The 21,969-nt window shown below is 43.8% G+C and overlaps 2 protein-coding genes across 4 annotated transcripts in view; one reads left to right on the forward strand and one right to left on the reverse strand.

The window, feature by feature from the left end:
- The first annotated feature begins 3,692 nt into the window (after nt 1-3,692).
- On the forward strand, nt 3,693-9,014 carry Mrpl19 (mitochondrial ribosomal protein L19). Its single transcript, XM_050164960.1, has 5 exons — nt 3,693-3,929; nt 6,098-6,216; nt 6,395-6,529; nt 7,839-8,020; nt 8,615-9,014. Exons 1-5 carry the CDS (start codon nt 3,709-3,711, stop codon nt 8,834-8,836), a joined length of 879 nt encoding a protein of 292 aa, XP_050020917.1. The 5' UTR covers nt 3,693-3,708; the 3' UTR covers nt 8,837-9,014.
- A 2,589-nt stretch (nt 9,015-11,603) lies between these two features.
- The window catches only part of Gcfc2 (GC-rich sequence DNA-binding factor 2), a 35,399-nt gene continuing 25,033 nt past the window's right edge, over nt 11,604-21,969 (reverse strand). For all 3 annotated transcript variants that reach the window (XM_050164957.1, XM_050164956.1, XM_050164955.1), the window contains exons 13-17: nt 20,949-21,025; nt 19,019-19,085; nt 17,356-17,502; nt 14,263-14,387; nt 11,604-13,279 (exon numbers count right to left, since the gene is read on the reverse strand). In XM_050164957.1, the coding sequence (XP_050020914.1) occupies nt 13,135-13,279; nt 14,263-14,387; nt 17,356-17,502; nt 19,019-19,085; nt 20,949-21,025 (561 nt within the window). In that variant the 3' untranslated portion in view covers nt 11,604-13,134. The remainder of the gene's footprint in view (nt 13,280-14,262; nt 14,388-17,355; nt 17,503-19,018; nt 19,086-20,948; nt 21,026-21,969) is intronic.

Genomic DNA, 21,969 nt, shown 5'->3' on the forward strand with positions numbered 1-21,969 from the left:
AGACAGGACAGGTAAAGCTCAGGGCTGGACTAGGTCAAGTTTGCTGGAAGCTCTGGGCCTCAAAGAAAGTTTCCTTTTCTTTGTTTAAATTGACTGACCCTAGGTTAAGGGAAAAAAAAAAATTCCCCATCCAGCTCACCCAAGACCTTTGCAGCCCAATAGCCCAGCCCTAGAGAAAACAGGACTTCTGTTTCCCAAGTCCTGACTCCTCTCTCTCACATGGACAATTTACCAGTCACTACACCACTGAAGAAAATTCTCCCTTTCTCAAGCAAACTCTTAACTATCTAAATCCTTAGGGAGAGGCATGGCCCCTGAGGGTCCCACTCAGGCATGACAGCTGGTTAATGGACCTGATTTTGTGCAGGTTTCCTGTTTCCTGTGGTCAATCACAGCTACTGAGAGTTCAAAGGGGTGATACTTGTCATGCCCTGGGGACAGTGGTCCACAGCACCAGCCCTCCTCCCACTCTCATTTTCTGTCCTGGGAAAATGTAAGTGGAGAAGCCAGCTTTGGATTTCAGGACGAAGGGCACAGGAAAGCGGGTGAAGATAATCAAAAGTGTTCTGAGTGCTGAGAGCACCCATCACTCTGGGTGGTTCTGCAAAGAATGCCTGGGGACTCCGGGAGGGGGTGGGCTTGGTGACTTTGTTAGTTCAGAAATTGAGAACCAGGAGAGGAAGAACCACCTATAGAAGATTAGGAGGCTCTCTTGGGAACCAAATCAGTCTGGAATGCATTTTCAAGTATCTGCTTTGAAATAGAAATAATACCAATCAGAACAATAACCAGAGAAGTTGTTGACTAGTATAATAAGGACTCCAGAGCTGCCAAAGGTTGGGTGGAATAGTCTACATCTGGTTTCTAAGCATGATCTCCTGGGCTAGGTTTTGGGAATGAGTTAATTACCTTTCTTATAGCTCCAACAAAATACTTGACAGAGACAATGAAAGAAGGGAGGCTTTGATTTAGCTCACAGTTCAAGGGCGTGGTCCACCATGGCAGCAGAAGCTGGAAGCAGGCAGTCACATGACACCCACAGTCAAGAAGCAGGGATGAATGTTGATATTCAGCTTAATCTCTCTCCCTTTGCGCAGTGTAGGACCCCAGCCCACGGAATGTACTGCTTACTTTGAGGACCGGTCTTTCCATCTGTTGTCAACTTGACCACATGGGATCAACTAAAACCCAAGCTGCTCTCAGAGGAGTTTTCTTAACTGGATTACTTGAAACAGGAAGACCCACCCTGAATCTGGGCCATCCCTTCTGGTGGCAGCCAAGATGGAAGGTCGTGGAAGAAGGAAGCTTTCCTTTCTTCCTGCTTGCCCTTACTCTCACAGACATGATCACCTATGCTGTTGCTGCAGCGGGTATTGAGTCCAGTTTCTTTAGTAATACATTATAGACTGAAGATCCGTGTGCCACCCCCACCCCCAGCATCTCCAGCACCAAACTGGGACTACTGAAATATCAGGTCTCACAGACTAAACAAATACCATGGTATCAGCCTTTCAGTTGTGAGGCAGCCATCGTTAGACTACTGGACCACATTCTGTAAATCAGCTTAATAAATCACCTTTTAGTATTTTATGTGTGTATATATGTAAATAGACACACACATATAATCCATGCATGCACATATCCATTCTGTTGGTTTAGTTCTTTTATAGAATCCTGACTAATTCACCACCTCAATTAATCTAATCTAGATAATCCCTCACAGAAATGCCCATAGGCTTGTCTCTTTGGTGATTCTAGCTCTTGTTAAGTTAGTAATCAAGATTAACCATGACAGGGGCTTAGCATTCTCTGATCTCTTCAGATTAATCCTAATCTCTTCTGACTGGCCTCATGAAGCACGTCTCTGAGGTTGACTCCAGGTCTCCTTTCTTCTGGAAGCTTTCTTGGTTGTGCTTGTTGGGAGAAAATGTATTCCCACATGCTCCTACCATCTACAGTGACTTCTTCAGAGTAAAACACTTCCTCAAATCCTCCTTGATGACCACAGTGCGTACATGGTACCCACCTGCTGATCTGTTGAAAGCTCAACAAATGGACCACGTGACTTCTCTGTGAAAGATGTTTTATGTATTTTGATTTTTTGCCTTTGAACACATGTTTGGGTGTAGGCACACTTGTACTTGTGTGTGGAGGGTGATATCATGCCAGGCGTTTACATGGGTGATGGAGACTAAGCCTGGCTCCTTGTGTTTAAGAGTTTTACAGTGTGAGCCGTCCCTCCAGGGCCCTACCTGATTTCCGACTCCCCCAGAATTTTCAGTAGATCCATGCTCTCCCTTTCTGTGACGAGACAACTCAGAAGAGGAATTTGGTATTGTTCATTGATTTTGGCCCCCAGTTTTGGAGACATTTTCAGTTTCCAGCACACATACTGCACGGCTTTTGACCAGTGGTGAGGCAGCTGTGGAGTGGGAGCCAGGCAGGATGCTGCTCACTTCATGGAAGTTAGGAAGCAAAGAGAAGGTGAAAGGAAGGGGCCTGGGACAACAGAAACTCCTCAAAGTCACCCAGGTGCACCATTTCCAACAACTAGGCTCCAGATCCTTATCGCCCATTTGGTCACTTTCATGACGGAGTCACCTCCTAATAATAATACCTCCAGGTAGGACCAAGGTTTCATTCCATGAACCTTACTGAGGACATTTCTTACCCGAGCCATCACACCCAGTTTGTTTGTTTGTTTTTCATCATTTCAGGGTAATCGATCCAGGTTATTAAAAACAGTGGTTTGGAGACAGAAGCCTGAGGATCAGGATTCAGGGTCAGGACCAGAGAGATGGCTACTGGGAAATGGTACCTGCCGCCAAGCCTGATGGCCTGAATTTGATCACTTTGGCTTCATTTTAACTTGGAGCTAAGGCAAACAAAAATAGAATTTGGGCCGGGGAGATGCACAGAAAAGTCTCCCTGAGTTTTCTGCAGGTGCTTCTTCAAACTGGCACCTAAGCACAGGTGCACGATCCTACCTTGTTAACAGGCACTTCCTGGCAGGACTCGCGTGGGACCTGCTTCATGTTAACATCAAAGGTGCACCTAAATTGATGGATCCACCAATGTATTTAAGGAGTGTTTTACGGCCTTCTTTGTTCTGATATAATGAAAACTTCATGAAATTGTTACCTCATCAGAACATGGATTTATGGAACTTAAATCTATGTTCCTAAGCCATGGTCACTAATATTTGGCTCCAGAATAAACTATCTCTTATTCCCTTTGAGGAGACAGTTGTGTTTTTGCATACAGGCACAGGCAAATAACAAGTGGAAAGGAGACTGGAGCAGCGTTCCAGCTGTTAGGAACGTTTACTGATGCTTTAGAGGACCCAGGTTCTCAGCACGCATGCGGGGTACCTTGTTACTGCCTGTAATTCCTGCTCCAGGAAACTGGCCTCCATGGGCCCCAACAATCACACTCAAATTCACGAATATACACAAACACACATTCCACACTCACTCACAATGCAAATGAGGTCACAGTATCTAGGCAAAGTACAAATCTTCCTGCCCTTAGGGGGAGCGTAACTTTGTAAATTATGGAGAAAAGGACATTATATACTTTTGGCAATACAGTGTCCTCAAACTAGCGGTGAGTCACAGGAAAGCAGATTGGTCCCATAGGAGCCACCGTCTGGCCATACCTCGTCGCACTGACTTCTGGGAGCTGTAGTCCTGCATTGCGTGTGTAGACATGGCGGCCCCCGTGGCTGAAGGCTGTAGGGTGTCCCTGAACCTGGCCCGGAGCTTCCGAACGGCCAGGCCGCGGCTCGCCACAGTCGCGTCTGATGTCTTCTGTGTCCGCACGGGACCAAGCCGGCTTCAGAGCACCGGACCTTCCGAGCCCAGTGGGTTCAAGCCACCTCCGAAACCTGTCATGGTGGACCGGCGCCAAGCCCCGGAGGAGCACAGAAGGTGAGGCGGCCGTGGCCTAGAGGGCGTGCGCACGCGCGGGCGTTTGCAGCTCTCGGAGCTGCCTGGGTGTTCGCACGGTTGGATACCTGCTTACCTTGTAGCACATACTCGAGTTCCGCGTCTGCCCCTGTCTAGATCCTGAAGGGACGCAGGCTTGGACTCCCATTCCTCAGTTTTATGTGTTCTAAACTTTTCATCTTAGCTGCACCTGTGAACGTGTTTGAGTTGTTCTGACGTCCCCAAAGCTTTCCTCCTGGATAGAGTCTGTTGGCTAACGCGGCGGATTTCTGAGCCACCTAGGTTTGCATAGCTAGATCCTGTTTCAGAACACGCACAACCAAAACAAACCTGACTATTTGTGGGAAAAACTTGGTGCGATTATAGGCTCCGTAAAAGGGGCGTAGCTTGTCCCTATCTGCTTGGACTTAGGAAAACTAATGATTTAGAAAAAAAAATTTTTTTTTCTATGACCACATTATCTCATTGGGTGGGAAAATAATCTTTCAAAGGCTGGCGAGATGGCTAGCCGTTAAGAACGCTTGAGGCTCTTCCAGAGGACCCTCAGAGTGGCTCACAACCATCTGCAATTTCCAGCTCTTGTGGATCCAACACCTTCTTTGTGCTCTCTGAGGGAACCAGGCCATGTGATGCATATACATACATGCAGGCAAACACTCATAGACATTTAAAAAGAAGTCAGTTTTCAAAAGGTAACAAACAGTATGGCTCAACAGTGGTAAAGGTGTCTCCTGCACAAGCCTGTTCACCCAGGTCCATCCCGTGTGTGTGTGTGTGTGTGTGTGTGTGTGTGTGTGTGTGTAGGTTTTGTCGCCCTGTGTAGACAGGCTAGCTGTGAGCTTACAGAGATCTGCCTGCTGCTGCCTACTGAGTGTTCGGATCAGGATCAAGGTGAGCACCACCGTGCTTGGTGGGAGGTTTGCAGTTGGTGATTTTAATATTTTTTCTCCATACTTACAGCTCAGCAGGAGACCTGAGAGGCACGCAGTGTTTACACTAACCTGTGACAGAATTATAACAGCAGTAGTAACGTGTCAGTGGCTCATTGTCAGTAAGCTTCAGGCTGTTGTTGTTTTTATCTATAGAGATGACAGCAAAGTTACCTAATTTCTATGAAGATTAATTTATGGTACTGAGTTAATCATCTTAAAGGGAACTATTTACTTTGGCTTAGGGTTTCAGCAGTTTTAGTTAACTTTGCGTAGTCCTGGCCCTCTCACTTTGGCCCTGCAGTGACACAGTACGGCATGGCAGGAAGTATCAGTTGAGGTAAAGCAAAAGCAGAAAGAGAAAGGGGCTGGGTCTCATCCTTGCCTTCAGCGTACATGCCCAGTGACATTGCTGTGGCATAGTCCTGCTGTTCACTGTAAATATGTATTGCTCTCATTGGTTAACAAAGAGCCGACTGGCTGATGACTGGGCGGGATTATCGGGGCAGGTAGAATGCTAGAAAGAAGGGCGGTATCTCGGAGACACCATGAGATGCAGAGCAAGCAGGATGGGAGTACATACACAAGATAAATAAGCCTCAGAGCAGCACATAGATTAATAAAAGTGAGTTAATTTAGGTTACAAGAGCTAGCTAAAAACAAGGCTAAACTATCGGCCAAGCACTTATAATCAATAGTAAGTCTCTGTGGTTATTTGGGAGCAGGCAGATGGGACAGAAACGTCCGACTACATGACATGGTTTCTCTACTGGGTTATAATTTTTTGTTGTTGTTGTTGTTTGTTTTGCTTGAGACAGTTTCTCTGTGTAGCTTTGGAGCCTGTCCTGGAACTCACTCTGTAGAATGGGCTGGCCTCGAACTCACAGAGATGTACCTGCCTCTGCTTCCTGAGTACAATTCTTAAAGCTTTCTAACCCCCAGTGACTGCACAGGCTGGCAGCTAAGCTCTTAGCAAATGTGCCTTCTTGGACAATTAAGGCCCAGTCTGTGGGGGTCTAAATGTTTTATAAGCTTTTAAGCAAAATACCTGGTGGGTACTCGGGAATGCTGAGAGTTCAGCTTTAGAAACAACATGGTTCCTTATTTAAATGGAATACATCAACATTATACCCTTTCATTTCTTTGTAAACCAGTTTCCCCACCCATCCCCTTATATTGGCCCAAATTACCTTCTTATTTTTAAAATGCCTTCCTTTATAGGTTCCTGAGTCCTGAATTCATTCCTCCAAGGGGCAGAACAAACCCTCTGAAATTTCAGCTAGAACGAAAAGATATGCTCGACAGGAGAAAGGTGCTTCACATCCCAGAGTTCTATGTCGGTGAGTGAGGTCCGGTGTCCGTCAGCAGGTGTGGGGGATAGTTCTCTTTGCATAAAGATTATTCTCCAGGTATCTGGGTTTTGCTGTTAGTTATTTATTTCTAACATACTAAGTTGTAGACCTTATGTGTTCATTCATGCATCTCATGACTGAGCTTGCTTCTCTTCTGACCCTGTAGGAAGCATACTGCGTGTCACTACAGCCGACCCATATGCCAGTGGAAAAACCAGCCAGTTCCTGGGGATTTGCATCCAGCGGTCGGGAAAAGGGCTTGGGGCTACTTTCACCCTTAGAAACACGATTGAAGGACAAGGTATATTTCTTCTTGTGCTTCCAGAATGTGAAAGTGGGTTTTCCCCAAGAGATAACATGTGCTTTGCAGTGGATAGAGATTTGTGTTACTGTTTAATGGACTGTTGGAGGGTCCACTTTCTTTTGAAAGCTTCTTTTTATTATATGGACAACACCCATTAGGACTAGACTTTCTGGGCTGGGCCATGGTCACATTGCCTGTTTTCGTAGCACAAGGAATATGCCGAGGCAGAAGGATATCTTTTAGTTCAAAACCAGGTTGGACTACATAGTGAGACCCTGCCTGTATAAACATGGCATCTTCAAGAGTGGAGACAGTGAGGGAGGCAGTGAGGGGAAGATTCCTTTTGCTTTATTAGCAGCGTGTTTGAGACAGGGTCTTCCCATGTAGGCCACGAGTGGCCAGGGTTTTGCTATATGGAGCTGGTTGACCTCAAATTTGTAGCAATCCTCCAGTCTCTTGCCCTCTGAGCATTGAGATTACAGGATTAGGGATGTGAGTCTTCACATTTAGCAGGATCCTCCTTTTCCCAGAGTCCTCTGGGACAGAGAGGATGGTGTCCTTAGGAGTTTGCTTATGTCCTGACACAGCTGCTGTAGTCCAGAAGCAATCATACATGGCATGACCAGCACAGTAGAGGAACAAATAGTGAAGTTCTAGAAAGAGCAAGAATTGAAATGGCAAGCGAGAGTGTTTACTCTTCCCAGTGCACCTCAGGGTTCTCAGGCGTGAAGTTGTCAGAGAACTGCTACTGAGAGAGGAGCCCTTCAGGGTGAGTTTTGGAGGGGTCACACTCAAAACAGTATCTTATTCACCAAGTAGAGGGCCCTGCCTAGTGTTCTAGTTTAGCCTCTGTTGCTGCCATAATACACTCCTGTCCAAAAGATACTTAGGGGAAGAGAGTTTATTTCAGCTTACACGTTCAGGTCACAGCCTCCAGTGGAACTGAGACAGAACCATAGAAGAATGCCATTCGCTGGCCCACTTCTAAGCTCATGGTTCCCCATCCCCAACTCTTCATCCAGCCTAGGACCACCTGTCCAGGGATAGTAGCTCCCATGGGGGACGAGCTGGCCATGAAGACAGTGATCCACCGGCATACCTGTAGGCCAATCTGAGACTTACACGACATCATTCAATTTTCACTTTTTAATTTAAATGGGATTTCATTTGTTTTGCTTTAGTAATCTCCAGTTTAGAAATTTGATGTGTTTGTTCCATGTCCCACTTGCTAGCTTCAAAGTAGATGACTGTACTATGAAGTATTGCAGGAGTCTGGACTTAGGTGGTAAGCATGTTCCCTTTTTAGGTGTGGAGCTTTGCTTTGAATTGTATAATCCTCGAATCCACGAGATCCAGGTGGTGAAGTTGGAGAAGCGGATGGATGACAGCCTGATGTATTTACGGGATGCCCTCCCTGAGTTCAGCACCTTTGATGTTAACATGAAGCCGGTCCCACACGAGTCCTGCCAGGAAGTGCCTGTTAACAAGGTATTGTTGTAATAGGAACAGCGGGGCTGCATCCCCAGCACCCCGGCCTTCTGCTAGCTTATGCCCCGAAATAACAACACACAAATTGTATTCTTTTAAACACTGCTTGGCCCATTATATCTAGCCTCTTCTCGGCTAACTCTCGCACCTGGACTAGCCCATTTCTAATAAGGTATGTAGCACTCCAAGGTGCGCTTACCAGGAAGATTCTAGCCTACGTCCATCCTGGGTTGGAGCTTCATCGCGAGTGTCTGCCTCAGAGAGCAGAGCTGTCAAGTCTACCCGGGAGAGCGGAGCATGGTGTCTCTGTGAGGTGTCTGCCCCAGAGCAGAGAGCTATTGAGTCTGAGCTCACTTCCTCTTCCTCCCAGCATTTTGTTCTGTTTACTCCTCCCACCTATGTTTTAACCTATCAGGGCCAAACAGTTTCTCTATTACTTAACCAATGAAATCAACAGATTGATATGACATTCCCACATCAAGGTAGGACCGTGCATCTGTGCTTAGGTGCCAGTTTGAAGAAGCATCTGCAGAAAACTCAGGGAGACTTTTGTGTTTATCTCCCCAGCCCAAATTCTATTTTTGTTTTTCTTAGCTCCAAGTTAAAATGAAGCCAAAGCCGTGGTCCAAACGCTGGGAACGTCCATACTTCAACATTAAAGGGATCAGATTTGATCTTGCTTTAACTGAGGAGCAAATGAAAGAAGCCCAGAAGTGGAGCCAGCCATGGCTTGAGTTTGATATGATGAGAGAATATGATACTTCAGAAATCGAAGCTGCATTATGGAAAGAAATAGAAGCATCAAAGAAGTCTTGATCTTGGGAATGGTGAGGTGGCTGCTCAGGCCTGATGACCCTAGTTCAGTTATGGAGCCTGGGGTGGAAGGAGAGAACTGATTTCTGAAAGTTGCCCTTTGTCTTCTACATGCACACCCTGGCATGTGTGGACCCAACTTGTATACACATGTAAAAATATATTTTTCTTTTAAGCCCTTGTTCTGAGGATGCCTTTAGTTAATTGCAGGTATATTAGCTCAGTATTTGGTTTGAAAGCCATTGTGTGCTTTGTAAGAACTTAGATATTAAATGAAAGAGCAGGGGCTGGAGATATGGCTCAGTGGTTAAGAGCACCAACTGTTATTCCAGAGGACCCAGGTTCAATTCCTAGCACCCACATGGCAGCTCACAACTGTCTGAAGATCCAGTTGCAGGGGATTTGACACCTTCACACCAATGCACATAAAATAAAGTTAAATAAACCATAAAAATATTTAAAATAAATAAATAAATGAAAGAGCACTCCTCACCTTATCAATACCTAGCATAAAGTCTGCACATCAGTTTATGGCGCCACAATGAGAAATCACCCAACATTCCTTCCCTTTCTGGAGCCAGTGTCACCAAAATGAGACGTACTGGGATGTGAGCAAGGGGAGTAAGTTGGGAAATAATCATAAAGACACAACAGTATGGAGTTAAGTGTAATAGGTGTTGTAGAGGTGGATCAGTAAGAGCACTTGCTCTTGCAGAGGACCCGAGTTCAGTTCCCAGCACCCCAGTCTGTATTGTATGTACATGGATGTCCAGAGACCAGAAGGAATCAGATTCTCAGGAACTGGAGTTGCAGCTGCTATGACCTACCTGACATGGGTGCTGGCAAACTGAACTCTCAGTCACTAGCCATCTCTCCAGCCCCACACAGAATATTAAATATTTTGTTGACAGGCTCATTAGCAGGTAGAAAAGGGGGCTGTTTTCCTGTGGAAGTTTCAAGAAGGTGCAGTCTGAGTTGTCATCTGGATTCATTTCCCCCTCAGAGTTTACAGAAACCACTTGTGAGAATTCCGTAGGTCAAGTGTATGTAAGTCAATTCTGCTCAACAGAAGACACCCCAGAGTACCTGGAAGGCCACAGTGTGGACTGGGTGGTGAGTGTCCAGCAGGAAGTTGGTCAGAGAGTGTATTTTTCTTACTTTCTGCATGAGTCAAGCCCTAGGGGGTCAAAATTGTGGGGACAGGAGTGTACTTGGTAATCCATCATGGGTTGGGAAGCTGGAATGCATCAGAGTAAAGGCTAGCTCACCTGTAACATCACAAGAGCTAGCCTGGATCTTGGTGTCTCCATCAGTGAGTCAGTGCCCAGACCTGCCCTCTGGAGCCTCTCATCTCGGGGTGGCTTTTCTGGTGAGCACTTTATGCAGTCCTTGTTTTGTCTTCCTGGCTACATCCTGTATATGGAGCGGAACTTTACTACCTTCAGAGATGTGCACTGACCTCCATGGCATACATGGTGTGCCTCTCATGTTCTTGAGTCCTTTCCCTCATGTGGCCATTTTACTCCTGAAAGTGATGATCTGACCTGTACTGTCAATCTGCTTTCTGTTTCCTTGTTGCAATTCTGGTATTAGCGCTTTAGTGCCATGTTGAGAAACAGTCATTCTGGCTTCTCCTTATGACTTCAAAGTGTGTAGTTTTAAGTCTTCACGGTAATGATATGATAGCATTGTGCCTTGGTGCTGGTATATTTGTATCCACATTTTGGGGTTAACCTTTCAATGCAGTGACTCATGTTCTGGGAAACTTGGCAGTTGTTGCTTTTCTCTCATCTTTCTGGAACTGTTATGTGGAGTTTAGATACCCAGTACCTCTTCCTTCCTTAAGTGACTATGGGTGCTGGGACCTGAACTCTGCTGAGCTTCTCCAGTCTCTGCCTGAGTCACATCTCCTCTGATTTTCCTGAGTCTCTGTTTTAGAGTTTCCAGTTAGATCTGTGACTTGTCTGTGTTGTGTTGTGGGTGGGTAGGAAAATGAGGTGGAACTAAGGCTCACTCCGCTGGTTCTGTCAGTACTAGGCTGGGGATTCTCTGCTGAGTACCAGCCCTAGGTTGTGCACCTGCATGTTTATTTCCCTTACCTGTTTCGGTGCTGACATTACATTTATGAGTCAGTGTAAGGAGAATAAAATCTACCCCAAGTTAGTTTTCTAATTCATGAACATGGTCTCTCTCTCCCCAGTTAGGCCCTAAAGTTTTTCTTGCCAGGTGTGGTGACACGGCCTGCAGTCCGAGGTCCCGAGATCAGTGTCACTCACACCCAGAATGAGGCCCAGTCTCCAGAGAACAGAACAGCGGGACCAGTAGAGATAAAGAATGAAAGGTGTGTCAGGGTCTCCTATAGCTCCAGCTGGCTAGGAGTCTGTGAGCAAATCACCAGATGGGTGTCTGCCCTGCTGTGTCAGTGCATCCATTCCACAGTGATGGCCGGGCTGGCTTCACAGCATGTTTCAATTCCAACGTTTCCAGAGTGTCTGCCCAGGTTAGACCAATGAGAGTATATCTACCCACGTCCATCTCTAAAAAAACCAAAGCCAGAGAACAGCTTCCAAAAGTCCACTGGAACAGTTTAAAAAAAAACTAGAAAATTCAAGCTGGGCAATGGTGGTGCACAACTTTGACCCCAGCACTCGAGAGGCAGAGGCAGGAGGATCTCTGTGAGTTCGAGAACAGCCTGGTCTACAGAGCTAGTTCCAGGACAGGCTCCAAAGCTAAAGAGAAACCCTGTCTCGAAAAAATGACGACAACAACAAAACCCTGGAAAATTTAATGTAATAAAGTCTTTGCCATTTATATACAAAACTTTCTGTACACACACACACGTGCTTTTGTAATGAGCAGCTGTCTAAAACGACATTAACAGGAACTGAGGATTCAGCAGTGTTTGGGCTGTCTATGTGGGATTCTGTTTGTGCAGTTTGCGTAACAGTTTTAACATCTTCACGTAGAGAACCACAAGCTTTCACTGCTACAGCGATAGCATGTCAGCTGTTCACATTACATGCAGTCTTGAAAGTAGGGCTTCCAAGTATGTAAACGTGGGCCAGAGTCACATCTTACAATATAACCAACATTTTCCAACTACCTTTAGGGCAATAATTTATACACAGGGTCATCACTGAGTAGCTTAACAAACGTAACACGAATAAAATGATTTTGCAAAAAATTCCTAATTTCTTAACTACCTTGCCTTAGACTTCCTTAATAAGACAAATACTTTACATTTCTGTATTTAAAATTGCAGTGGCCTTCTTAATTCTACCGTGAATGATAACAAAACAAAAAAGCCTAACTTGCTACCAAGTGATAAGTCCATTATCAAAAAAAAAAACCTTAAAATTCAAAGAAAAATGTTGTTTTCTGATAAATTATTTGCCAGAGGACAGGCAAAAGATCAATATTATTTTTAATATGGAAGTATAATGTCTCTAGAAAAAGATGGATATAGGTCACAAAGAATTACAGATGACCCAAACCAATATGTCTTCCTTCTTCAACGGGCTGGAGGAACAACTTAGTGGTTCTCTTCCTGAGGGCCTGGGTTTAACTCCCAGCAACTATATCAGGTGGGCCACAATCCCCTGGACCCCTAGTTCCAAGGAATCTGATGCCCTCTGGCCTTTTCTGATCTCTGCATGGAAGTGGTCTACATAAAGTCACCCAGGTGTATATATAACCACACATATAAAAATAAACCTTTTTTAAAAAAAGATTTTTTTTTCCTAACAAATTAACAATGAATTAAAAATCTGGAGGCTCACTAGTACTGAATTCATACAATCAACTAGTACAGATTTTGGAAGGACAATTTATTATAAAAATGTGTTAACCATCTCATAATTAAGCAGTTCATCCTAAGATTTCCTCATTAGCTGATTTGTAAACAGTGGGAGTTTTAAAAGCTGGCTGGGCGATGGTGGCACACGCCTTTAATCCCAGCACTCAGGAGGCAAAGGCAGGTGGATCTCTGTGAGTTCAGGGCCAGCCTGGTCTAGAAGAGCTAGTTCCAGGACAGGTTCGAAAGCAACAGAGAAACCCTGTCTCGAACCTCCCCCCGCCTCCCCCCCCCCAAAAAAAAAAGGGATGCCAAAGCTGATGATGGGTTTAACTCTGGACATGCTTCTGTGTACCCGATTTCTTCAACTCCTCAGCCTGAGGAAGAACAGCTGCTGCTGTGTAGGTAGCGCCCTCGGTCACATAGCACCAGGAAGGACGGCCTCCAGGACACTGCAGCAGGCAGAGGAGGAAGAGGCACTGCACAGGAGTGGAACTGAGCACTCTCATCAATGACTCTCAGCACCTCCCACAGTGCACTCGCCTGTAACTGGGGCTGTGGGGGGCTCCAGGTGATATTCCTCTATAAGGGATTCGGCTTGATTCAAAGCTTTTACCTTCATCAGGATAAGAATTATTTCATTGACTTCATTCCTGAAAAGCAAAACCAAAAAGTGTTGAATCCCTGCTAATGCAATAGAGCCTACAGATGTATGAGTGGTAGAAAGTCTTTTTAGTGCAGTGGGCCCTAAGCTTGATCCTTAGGACAAAACATAAGATGAAATAAAATGATCAAAGAGATGAATTTAGAAGAAAAAGTGCTGTAACATGTGAAGGGAATCACAGTGGACTCAGTACTATCAGTACCTGCAACAGGAGCTCCACCTAAGTCAGTATATAAAGTCTGTTACATCACTGGGTGAAGTGCTGGATAATCCTAAGGCACAGTGACACTAGCTATCATGCCACACAGAAACCTGTTACATGCTGTGCTGCTGGTGTGAACAAACTCATAGCTCCATAAAGCACAGCACATACAGCTGTGCATATTACACCATACTCGACGCTGACTACACTAATCATTTTTGTATTCATCACATAGACACATGTGCATTACAGCATGTCGGTGGCAGCCTGTATCATATCTATTTGCATGAGCAATGAGCATACTGTGGTACCAGCACAGACAAAACAGCCCAATGATGGATTTCTTAGACTGGCCCCAGCTTCATACACCTCATGATTATAATTGCAAAGCCCAAATAGAGTATCCTGGAAAATTTGAATGTGACTGGCAATAAAAAGCAGAAAACAGAGCAAGCCTGCTAATCAGGGTCTCCACAGTGCGGTGCTGTTAGCTTCTACAGCCAGGATACTGCCAGTTGGTGGAGCAGTCTCACCAAGACTTCATCAATACTACAGAACGATTCTAGGCATGTGCCACAATGCCTGGTTTATGAGTTCTTGGATTGAACCTAGGGCTTTGTGCTGTTAGGCAAATACTATGTCAGACTAGTTACATCTGTAAATCCAGATGTTAAAAATTATCGTAAAAGTACAAATCTTCCTTAAAATTGCTGAAAGCATTCAAAATCCTTGAACTATGCTTTTGAGGTGAAAGATTAAATGAGCATTACCTGAATTCACTTGTGGATAATTTACGTGCAGACCGCAACAAAAACTGAATGAAGTTTTCTAGTTGGGGAATCGATGTCCTCATAGCAGAGTTCTCAAACCATTTCTCTGGTAGACAGGCTGCTATCTGTCAAGACACATGGCAGGCTTAAAGCACAAGAGCAAACAAAGTTTGAGATTTCCCTTTCCTGTGTCAAAGGTGATGTGGCTTGAGAGAGGGCTCAGTGGATAGCAGCACTGGCCGTTCTTCCAGAGGACCCAAGTTTGATTCCTGTAGCCCACATGATAGCTCCCAACCATCTGTAACTTCAGTTCCAAGAGATTTGATGTCCCCTTCTGACCTCAAGTACTGCATTCACACAGTACAAATATATAAGCAGGTAAAACATCCATATATACAAGATGACTGAAATGGAAAAAGTTACTTGATTAAAAAAAATTCTTCATTGCTAAAAGCTTAAAGCAGATGGAATCTGCTCTGTGCATTGTTTAGCAATGCTTATAATTCCACATACACAAACATTCAAGAGAAGAAATCAACAGGTGATTGTAAATATGTTAAATGGAAGAAAAGGAATGACAATTCATTCTATACCAGTGTGCTTTCTATGTCCACAGAGGCCAAAGAGATCACTGTAGTGCACATGAGACAAAACAAACAAGCAAAAAAAAAAAGCCTTTTCCAAAAATAACAATTGGGAAAGTCAGAAAAATGCTGAAAGAAAAATAAGTTCCTCATAGCAACAAGAAGGAAAAGGAAAGGAGGGGGAAATACAGAGTTTCTGGACAGTCGAGCAGGCCATGCTATCTATCACTGGTAACATCAAGACCAGGATCTGGAGAAAGGAGAAAGCGAAAGCACCTCTGTAATGGATACAAATTCTAGAAAGCATCTTATAAGAGAGAGCTGGCTTCAGCCTTAAAACAGTTGTAAAAAATGGTGAAAATGGTGGTACACATCTGTAATTCTAGCATCTGAGAGGCCCAAGGCAGAAAGGGATTTGAGCCCAAAGCCAGCCAGCCTTGGTAGCAGACAGATCCTGTCTCAAAACAATGACAGGACTGGGTGTTGCTGAATGTGTAGGTGGCAGAGTAGGTGTTTAAAACACCTGAGGCCTCAAGTCCAGACTTAGCAGCAGCAGCATCAACAAACGCAATATAAAGTAAAGGCTAGGAAAAAAGGACTGTATTATTAATTATTGAGAAAAAATACAGATGTGGGACTGCAGAAGACAGAGACATGGAAGAGCTGCTTGTCAAACTACCTGTCTTTACAAGTTTTGGAACCTGTCTTCACTAGATTGGAACTGTCATTTGTATGTGCCTTCCAGTGCTTTGCTATTTCACATGTGTCTGGAAGTTCTCATGGAGCCAGCAAGCCTGTCCATGTATGAGGTGAGACCGTTCTGTTGACCTGTGGCCTGCTTCTCAAACCTGCTGTAGAAGTTGTGTAAACACACTTCTCCTTCACTACTTTCGAGATGACTTTGCAGTCAACTTGAGAACATTCCACACAGAGAATGATTTAAATTTAAGAACTATAAGGGTGGGATTATGGTTGTGCTACCAAGCCTGGCTTCCTAAGCACCATTTAATACCATGACGTTTACCTTACGGGCAGATCAAATGTTTGGGAGACATTTGAGCATTGTAGTGTTTTGAATAAAAACAGCCTCCCTAGGTCCACATATTTGAAAATTTGAACACTTGGTCCCCCAGTTCATGGCGCTGCTAGGGGAGGTGTTGTGTGTGTGGGGTGGAGCTTTACTGGAAGAGGTCTGTCACTGGTGGGGCTGAAAATGTGATCTCAGCATTCTGCTGTCAGGCCTTCCCCTCCATTACAGACTCTCCCTCTGAAACTACAGCCCAAACACACTCGCTCTTCTTTACGTCTTCTTTGGTCATGGTGTTTTATCACAACAACACAAAAGTAACTGATGCAGGTAGTTTGGGCTACCTTCAGTAAATAATGCTATAATGTTCTTTGTACTTAAAATCTATATGTTCAACTCTGATTTTGTCCTAGCATAAATTCTTAGAAGTCAATGTTTGAAGCTTTCAACATTGCCCTGAAGAGCTGTGTTCTCTTGACAGTGGATCCGTTTTCCAGGACTAGAACGCTGGACACTACAGGCCACAAGGCTTCTACAGCCCAAGAATGGTAGCAGCCCAGGCTTACATCACAACGGGGATTTTAGTGAAATAGTAACAGCAAAGCCCCACTGTTCTGCACCGCTGGCTGTACAAGCATCTTTGCAGTACACTGACTAGCAGTTCTGGTGGTGCGGTCACTCTTTGCCACATTGTTTGCAGGTTGTTTTCCATACCCATATGTGGTGATTTGACTTGTCTATTTTGGGGCCACTTCCAGACTTTTTTAATTTGATGTAGAGTTTAATCTTATGCGTTATAGCTGCTTTCCTAATTTCTAACCTAGTTCTTTAACTCTTTTTAATTTTCCTTCTTCCTTTTCACCCTGACTCCCTTCTGTCTTAGTTTGTCTTGAACTCACGATCTTCCTGCCTAAGCCCCTAAAGTACTGAGATACGGAGTGTGCAAACCATACTTGGCTCCTGGCATCATTAATTTCTTCCACCACTGTTGTTTCAAACCAGAATACTGATTCTTAAATATGAAAGTAGCTGCTGGGTTTTGCTGTTAACTGATTTGTTTACTCATGTGCAATCTCCAAAATTTAATTATATGGTTGTAATATAGATTTCAATAACTAAATCTTTAAAGATTCATTCATGTCATCGTATGTTTATGTACAAGTTCCTGAAGAGGCCAGAAGAGGGCACTGGATTCCCCATCAGTGCTGAAGTTACAGGTGTTATGAGCTGCCCATGTTGGAACTATCAACTAAACTAAAGAGCAGTATGAAGTCTTTACCACTGAGACATCTCTCCAATCCTACTACTTAAATCTCTGCTGTTACTGTTTTGAGAGAGGGTCTAACCTTGTAGTCCAGGCTGACCTGGAGCTTGCAATACTTATACCTCAGCTTCTCTAGTGATGGGATTAGAGATATAAGTCACCACACTGAAAATTATAGACATTAATGACACAATTAGAATTGACTCTATATAGCTTACCTGGTTGCACTTTTTAACAGCATCTGGTCCAGGGAAGGCATGAGTAAGAGCAATAATAAGATAGCGATTTAGCAGCTTCCCTAGTCCTAGATCTTGCAAGGTGTCATCTGGGAGAAGTCCATTCCAAAGAAGAATATTGCGGAAGAGCTAAAAGAAATACCAAGTAATTATGTGTGTCTGCCCTAAAAGCTATAATGGTAGATAAACAACTGGTCCAGCTCCCTCACTCTCACTAGTTGGCCCTGCTGTAAATGTCAGCTTTGGAACAAAGAACATTCCCAAGTAAATACCCGATCCTCACCTCCATGTATTTGCTCATCCTACTTCTATTATTAGGGTAACCGAACCCAATATACATCATGCAACTCAGCCCTCTAGATCAGTGCCCCACTGTGACCCATCTTCTTATTGTCTGCGGCCACTAAGTCTAAGAGTGCAGTTTACCAGGATCAGAAAGCAATGCCAAGGCTAGTGCTGGTATTAACGTGTGCTGCTAGGAAGCCTGGCAATGACAAGAACCTCGTAGCTGACAGTAAAACAAGACAACCTAAGAGTCTCCTGGTAACAGGTTAAGTGCCTCATAATAAGATCTTCAATGAATACATCTTGCATTTGGAGGGCTGAATTCAAGTTTCTGTGAATTGTGAGAAATCTGTGTCTTCTAGTATTCTGAGTGCTGAATGACATCTGGGCTAATAACATGTCATTGTCATCGCTGCCTGTCCTGGAAAGCATCTTCCCTGGTCTGGCCAGGACACACATTTACTCTCTGCACTGAAACTGCTCCTGCTAAGGACATTTATGTCCTTCTAATTTCTCAAACACAATGGACATTTATTACCCCCTAGTTCTTTATCATGGCATTTAATACTCATTTTCATTCTTTAGCTCCTTGAGACACAAAGGTTCACAATTCATTATAAGGTGCATCTGAAGACCCCACCCCCACTCCGTTCCCCATCCTAGTCTTTTCAAAACTTGTCAAACATGGCCAAATACTGCCTATGCATAACTGCTGTCAAATTCTCAGCTGTGGCCTAACCCCTGGAACGGGGACATCTCCACAGTTCCATGTGTTTTTACTACATCCAAAGGAGATTTCGGTCTCCCCCAAGCCTGCATCTCCTACATGTTAAGAATAGTATAACACCAGATGCCAACATCAGGCACTTGGCTATGATACGTCTTGTGTTCCTCACATGTCAGCTGTGGCATCCTTCTGATGCTTCACCTGAAACAACATTGGAACTGATCTCCTTATCTTTCTACCTCCACTAACTCGACTGTGGCTTTAACTTTAGCTTTTCAATCAAGGGTAGCCTGAGATTAAATTCAACCCAGTGCTTCTTTTGTAAGGTCCATAAGACAAAAACTGCTTTTACATTTTTAAAGGACCTTTAGAAATATTAAAAAGTAAATCAGAATAAGGCTGGGCATGGTAGCACATGCCTTTAATTCCAGTACACAGGAGGCAGAGACAGGAAGGCCTACTACAAGGCAGCCTGATCTCCATAGCAAAGACCAGGAGAGCCAGGACTATATAGTGAGACTATGTCTCAAAACTATTAGTGCTTTTGTACTGTAGTGGCAGAGTGGACTTCAACACATAAGTGTGGATGCAAAGATCAACAGAGATATATTTTAAAGACAGTACTTTGCTCACCTTTAGAGCCACCCAGAACTGCCTTTCTTGGAACTTTGAATGTGGTGACATCTTTCCTTCTTCGGAACTAATTTGAAACAAATAAGGAGGAGGGGGAAGAAAAGGAAAAAGAGAAGATATAAAGGACTATTATTCTTTCAGAATAAAACCGCAAAAAAAAAAAATAGGACTTTTTATTGTTTGTTGTGTTTTGAATTCTGTGTATATCTGTATGTCTGTGTATGGTTTGTGCACAGGAATGCATTGCCTGCAGAGGCTAGAAGAGGCCACTGGAGTCCCTGGAGTTGGAGTTACAGGCAGTTGTGAGCTGCCCAACCTGGATGCTGGGAATCAACCTCCAGTCAGCTCTGGAAGAGCATTATACTCTTAACCACCAAGCCATCTCCCTGGTCCCTTTTTATTTTTAACTAAACAACTTAAAATGAAAAATTAATCAGGGCACTCTGGTGGTATCTGCCAAGAATTATAAATGCATACACACTCAACCAACAATGAGTTTCTGCAAGTGTTTCTTGTAGCTATTCTGAGCACAGAACCGTGTATCTGCCAGTTTGTTTATAACCTCGCTGTTGGTAAGATTACCACTCAGATGCTGGTCAGTTATAGAAAACCTAAGTGCCTACTGTGCACTGAGAAAGGAACAAACTGCTTGTACCTGCTTATAATATACTTCATCTCATATAGAATGAGGGGGAAATAAGGTTATAGCACATATAAGATAAATGGCAAAAATCTGCAGTCAAAAGTCAGGGTAAAAGTAAATATATCTCATTTTAGGGAACTGGAGAAATAGTCCAGCAGTTAAGAACACTTGCTGTTCCTGCAGAGGACCGGGGTCAGTTTCTAGCACCCACAGTTGTATGGTTCACAACTGCCTGTAATTCTAGCTCCAGGGGATCCAATGTTCTCTTTTGACCTCTTCTGGCAACTAAACACACATGTACACATATACACACAGGCAAATGTTCACAATATATAAATCTTAAAAACAAAACACCTTCTCATTTTAAAATACTTGATTTTAGCCAAAAGACTCAAGCAATTGCCTTAAATATGAATAAACCACAAGCATAATTTGAACTATGTGAATATATTAGTTACCTAAAACAGCACAAAACTAAAACTTACTGGGGCATAATTATTATTTGCAGATACCTCTTCCTGACTCAGATCAACTAGGAATCACCGAGTTTCCCCCTCCTAACTTCCATCGTGGGAGTATCATTGGGTAGCCAGAGTTCACAAATCATCACTACCAAGGTTTTCTTGGCAAGTATATGACCATAAATCAAGCCCCGTGTTACCTAAGATGAAATCCATGATGTGCTAGGCTGTGCTATGCATCCTCTGTACACGGCATGCTGTTCTGAACACTGTCTTCATCACCCTGCTGTCCTGTGGGGTACTACTGATTTCTCCCGCCTTGTACTGAAGATAATGACAGCAAGGACCCAAGGTCAAACAACCCAGAATGGTGGAGCTAAGCACCTGTGTTCTTTACTTCTCTAGGTTACAACCTCCTGAATCTAGGGTAAATTTAACACAGGAAACACTCAAATACACAATGTCCAAATGTTAAGTATCATACATATGTGGGGCACATGACTTAGAGAAATACTTGCTGAAATCTCGGTTTGCATCTTAGGACAGTAAGTAAGTGTTTTAGGTCTAGAAAAGACTAAAGTGATTTTTGCATTACATCCTACAAATTTGTATTCTCTAAGGGCTAGATAGGATGGCACATGCCTCTAGTTCCAGCATTTGAGAGGTGAGGGCAGGAGCACACACATAATGTTGAGGAATTCAAGATTATTCTCAACTTTGTAGAAAGTTCAGGGACAGCCTGAGCTATACAGACTGTGTCTTACATGACCCTATTCCTCCTCAAAGAAAAGCTATTTCCAACAGTATAAAAATTAAGAGCTCTTACCTCTTAGGATACAGAGGAATAAAAACATCATCTTCTATTGACTTCTTAATTCTTTCAGCAACAGATTTAAGTAAATCCTATTTAAAAATTTGGAAAGCATCAGCAAGCCATAATTGGAAATATAGTAACCAAATCAGGAGATTTTAATGGTGTGAATTGTTCTGCAGGCACACTGTTACAACACTGTAGGAACTTGAAAGATGCATGTGGTTGTGGGTGAATCATTTTCACTGCCATACTGCATTCTGTGCATGGCTACTACTATTAGACACTCGATGGTTTCCTATTAGGGGGTCCACTATGCTTAATGATGCTATAAATACCTAGAAGTCTCTTAATGTATACAGAATAAATATATACACTAAAATGGAATTGCTGGAATATAGCTCATGACCTTGTATTCAGCTTTGTACAATGATAACTAGGATGGGAGTATCTGGAGATCATAGGCTCTAGGGGCAGCCTCCCCACTAGGGTCTAGCCAACTGATGTGGCATCAAACTGCAGCTTAAATATTTATGTTATCCACAGACAACTGCTACTCATCCTTAACCAGAAAAGCTGTCTTTGCAGTAAATGGAGGTGAATGAAGAGACCTGTGTGCTCAGCCCCAAACAGGACATTATACCCCTCCCTTTAATGCAAAAGAAATGCTGTGCAAGAGAGAACGGAAAAAATGTATGAGCAGAAGACAGGGAGAAGAGATACGAAATGCTATCCTCGGGAAATGGCACAGCCATGGCAAACACAAAATCTGAGCAGCAGTGGCTGTCTATCTGTTAAGCCTGGGATGTCAAGAGCCAATCATGGACTGGGGAGGTCCTGGGGCCCTATCCCTCCCTGATGAACTACTGATTTTGGAGAAGGGACAGTTATTGGAGTCTATCAGGCTGCAATACAGTTCCAAACCCATGGCCACACACAGTCCTGGTTAGAATCAGAGGGTCACAAAACAAAACAAAAGGAAGGGAGCCGTGGGAGGAAAGGATGGCAGAGGCAGAAGGGAGAAGGGAGAGCTGGG

This window comes from Alexandromys fortis, unplaced genomic scaffold (assembly GCF_014885135.2).
Source record: "Alexandromys fortis isolate MF-2015 unplaced genomic scaffold, M_Fortis_MF-2015_v1.1 scaffold_138, whole genome shotgun sequence".
Taxonomy (NCBI): domain Eukaryota; kingdom Metazoa; phylum Chordata; class Mammalia; order Rodentia; family Cricetidae; genus Alexandromys; species Alexandromys fortis.

Coding starts and splice junctions, on each gene's coding strand:
- Mrpl19 (XM_050164960.1), top strand. CDS start 3,709: ATGGCGGCCCCCGTGGCTGAAGGCTGTAGGGTGTCCCTGAACCTGGCC. Junction 6,530..7,838: donor AAACACGATTGAAGGACAAG/GTATATTTCTTC, acceptor TTCCCTTTTTAG/GTGTGGAGCTTTGCTTTGAA. Junction 8,021..8,614: donor AGGAAGTGCCTGTTAACAAG/GTATTGTTGTAA, acceptor TGTTTTTCTTAG/CTCCAAGTTAAAATGAAGCC.